At 55.2% G+C, this 3,719-nt stretch overlaps 1 protein-coding gene across 1 annotated transcript in view; it reads right to left on the reverse strand.

Moving 5' to 3' along the window:
- Window positions 1-1,918, reverse strand: part of ARX (aristaless related homeobox) — a 10,160-nt gene extending 8,242 nt beyond the window's left edge. Inside the window, exons 1-2 of the mRNA XM_006885080.1 lie at window positions 1,723-1,918; window positions 3-133 (exon numbers count right to left, since the gene is read on the reverse strand). Of these exons, the coding sequence (XP_006885142.1) occupies window positions 3-133; window positions 1,723-1,918 (327 nt within the window). The remainder of the gene's footprint in view (window positions 1-2; window positions 134-1,722) is intronic.
- Between the last annotated feature and the right edge of the window lie 1,801 nt (window positions 1,919-3,719).

The raw sequence follows: 3,719 nt of genomic DNA on the forward strand, positions 1-3,719 counted from the left end.
GCTGCCGCCGCTGCTGCCGCCGCCGCCGCCGCGCCCTGGAGGAGGCGGCCCCCGCCCGGGCCGTACAGGCGCCGCAGCTTGGGGGGCAAGTGCAGCTCGGCCTCAAACGGGGTGCTGCTGCCCTTGGGGGAGCCTGCGGGCAAGGAAGGGCGGTCAGAGAGCCGGCACTCCGCCACTGTCCCCTCCAGCGCCTGCCACCCAACTGCCAGCCCTCCAGGCTCCTTCCCCACTTTCGCAGCTGCCTTTTACTTTCTCCCTCTTCACTTTTCTCTTTTCGCTCCTTCCCCCCGCACCCTCCTTTTCTCCCCTCTCTCTCTGCCTTATCCTTCTTGCCTCACCTTCTTGTGCCGTCCACATTTTTTTCTCTTTTCGCTCCCCATTTCCCGTCATCTCTTCATCCATTCCCCTTTCTCTGCCTTCTCACTGTGCAGGCACACCTTCCACCTTTTTTTCTCGCGCCCTCTCTTCCATTTTGTTTTTCTCCCCCCCCCCTCTATTTTCGGGCTACGGAAGAATCAGAAAATAGGCAACAACTTGGAAAAAAAAATATTCATGGCAACCCTGAAAACTTTGCGCAGGAGAGCAGCCCCTGGTCTGCTGAGGGGTGCGTGGTTGGCTTGGGGTACGAGCGGCCCCAACCAGACCCCAGCATAAAAAGGCAAAGAAAGACCGTCCCGGTGAAAAAGTGCTTGGAAGGGCCAGGGAGGGGGCGGGGGACCTCTATAGGCACCAGCCGCTCCTTCCCTTTGACTAGACGCCTGGGACAGGGGCCACTTAAGACTTTAGAAAGGAGAGAGAGAAAGAAAAGAGGGGAAAGTCCGATTTCTTTTCAATGGCTCCTTCTGGTCGGCGGTCCCTTCCTCTCTTGCAAAGGGCACTGCGGCTGGACGGCCGGTTTTCAGGTTTTACAAGGAGCGAACAATTGAATTGCTGCCCTGAAGCATCTCTGCAGCCAGCTCGAGGCGGAACTTGAGTGTAACAGGTTCCGTAGGAAAATGTGACACATATAGGAGGAGCTGGAATTTCGAATTTTCAGGGGACCAAAAGAGGGGAGAAGCTAACACAAAAACACAACATCCCACCTTTCCAATAACATCTCAACTCTATTTTTAAAAATAATCACGCAGAGAAGCAAAAATAGCCACCCGGGAGCCATAGGTACATTTTTTTTTTATATACAATCGGAGGCATCTAGGGATACTTTTTACCACCCCCCCCAAGGCTGAGATTTCAAAGGTCACCAAGTAAATGGCAATTGTTTAAAAAAGTCAAAACTCAAAACAAACTAACAAAAACCCAAACCCAATACCGCTTATAAAGAAATCCTCCAAAGGGACAAGGCTGGAGCTCAGTCAGGGAGGAGGTCCCCATTTACTGAGCTTTGGGGTTTCTGGTCTTTACAAGTTGTGGCTACAAGGAGTCACCCTGGCACCTACTACTTCTGACTCGTAGCCCCTCTTCAGAGTACACGCAAGGCCACTCAAGGGGAGCATTTAGAAAATCTAGGGCCAGAAGCGAGAAGCCAAGGGGCTCAGAAGAAAGCGAAGCCAGGCTGTTAGGAGGGAAGAAGGGAGATCTGGCCCCTGGAGAAGAGTTCACCAGGCCTCAGGGTAGTCCCCTCTCCTTCCTCCAACTCCAGGTGAACAACCTGAGGCCCGGAGTTGCCAGCCGTCAGCCAGCCGGGACAGCGCCTTGGCAGGTGCCTGGCGGATGCAGTCTTACCTTGCACGGCCTTCTCCGGGTCTGCGCGGCTGGCCAGTGGGGCGGGCAGGCTCTGCGCGGTCCCCAGCAACCGCATCTTGCACGGGCTCCTCCGGCCCAGGATGCTGTCGATGCAGTAGGAGGAGAGCAAAGTTGGCGATTTACTTTTGCACTCGGGTCTCTCGGAGCAGCCCTCGTCCTGGTATTGATTGCTCATGGCTGGGGCTTTTACGCTGGGTGCACAGAGCGGGCCGCTGGCTGCCTCTCCCGGCGAGGAGAGGATGACTGGGTATGTGTTGGGGGTGATGGGGGGGGACGGCTGGTGCTAACAGGTAGGACTGCGATCTTTGTGCTCTGCCTCTCTTGGTTGCCGGCTGCGGCTACCGCCTCCCGCCCTGCCCGCGGCCGGAGCTCGCCCTCTCCGCGCTCAGGACAAGCGGTAACAAGTGTAGTGAGCTGCGGGCTCGAGCGCTGGAGTCTCTCTCCTCCACGTGCTGAGAGGCGCCCTCTGATTGGCCCTCACCAGAGGCTGGGCTGTATCGGGCTGGGGGCGCGGCGCAAAGCCCGGACCGGATTTTTGGAGAAGGCGCGGGCAGGGGCAGCCCGCACGCATCAGCTATAATGTTCTTTATGTGTGTATGTGTGTGTTTAACAACTTTCGAAGTTCTTCAGCGCCTTCCTGTTGCTCCTCCTTTCCGGTGGGCCTTGAGCTCATTGGGAGGCTAGGTCTGTGGATGCTACTTGGGCAACGCGTGCCTCCTTCACACACCCCAAGGGCCTCGCTCCCCCCGGAAGAGGCCTGAAGGCTCGCTATCAGACTGAGGTGGCACTTTGCAAAGTCGAGGTCTCATCCGTAGGGCAGCACCTGGACCTCAGTACCGCTTGATCTCTGCCCTCTTGAGGTCACATGGTCCTCTGAGGTACAGAAAGATGGGGTGGAAAACAGTGCAAACAACTCATGGCGTTTAGATTTGCAATTATGTCTTGTGACCCAAAGCCTTGCGTTGTCTACATCCTGAGGCTGGCTGCTGCTAGCCTGTTAGTGGAATTTTCCCAAGGCCTCATTAAAGATAAAGCTCTCCCCTACGCAGAGGGCTTCTATAGAGCCCCTATGAAGCCAAAAAAAAAAAAAAAACAAAAACCAGTGAGGGTCAGCTGCCCAGGGCATCTGGGCAAAGTCTGGAGACTTATTTTTCTCCCCGATTCATCTCCCTTTTAACTCCACAAGTTGCTCTCTGTTAGTTAAGAGATCTCTCCAACACTGGATGCCCACCAACCATGTCTGGGAACCGAACCTGCGAGTGGCTTTGGGTGCTCCCGAGTGAGAAAAACCCAAGCCGGACTGCAGCCAAATATAAGTTCCCCCCAAATCTCCTAGATTCTTGGGACCAGGTCCCACCAGCAAAGGTGGGAAAGGTTAGCCCGAGGGCGATCGTGTTTCTTCCCCAGGCTGCTCCCTGCCCGGCCAGGCCAGCTTGTGACCGGAGATTAGGCCTCAAGTGTGGCGAGCCTGTGCGAGAGGGAGGACAGCGGACAGCGGCAACGAAGCCTTCTCTGGGGATGCGAGGCCTGAGGGCAAGTCGGGGGCTGAGTGAGGGCGGATGGGGGCGCCCAAGGTGGGTGGGAGAGGGCCGGGGCGGGGAAATCCACGCCGGGTTTTCCTCTCTCAACCCCTTCGATGTGTCAAAGAGAAAAGCGTTTTACAAAGGATTATACTTGAATCACTTACAGTCAGTATTAAAAAATACAAGGATGCATAACTGGGATTTTTTTTAACAGCCATAAACATCTGCATAAGTCTTGGATGCTGGTGGGTGGCAGACAGATCGGGCTGGCTTGGCAGGAGCATTCAAGATACAACTTGAGGGGGATGAAGGGTTGGGAACAGGAACATTAATAATGCTAATCCTAATGCGGATCCTACTACTACTATTAGAGGCAGAAGCAAAAAGATCTCTCTCTGGCTTTTGGTGTTTCACTTTCCCCCTACTCTTGGTTGATGGGGTGACGAGGAGCGG

The sequence above is a fragment of the Elephantulus edwardii genome, unplaced genomic scaffold (genome assembly GCF_000299155.1).
Source record: "Elephantulus edwardii isolate Elephantulus edwardi_28Jun2011 unplaced genomic scaffold, EleEdw1.0 scaffold00040, whole genome shotgun sequence".
In the NCBI taxonomy this organism is placed as follows: domain Eukaryota; kingdom Metazoa; phylum Chordata; class Mammalia; order Macroscelidea; family Macroscelididae; genus Elephantulus; species Elephantulus edwardii.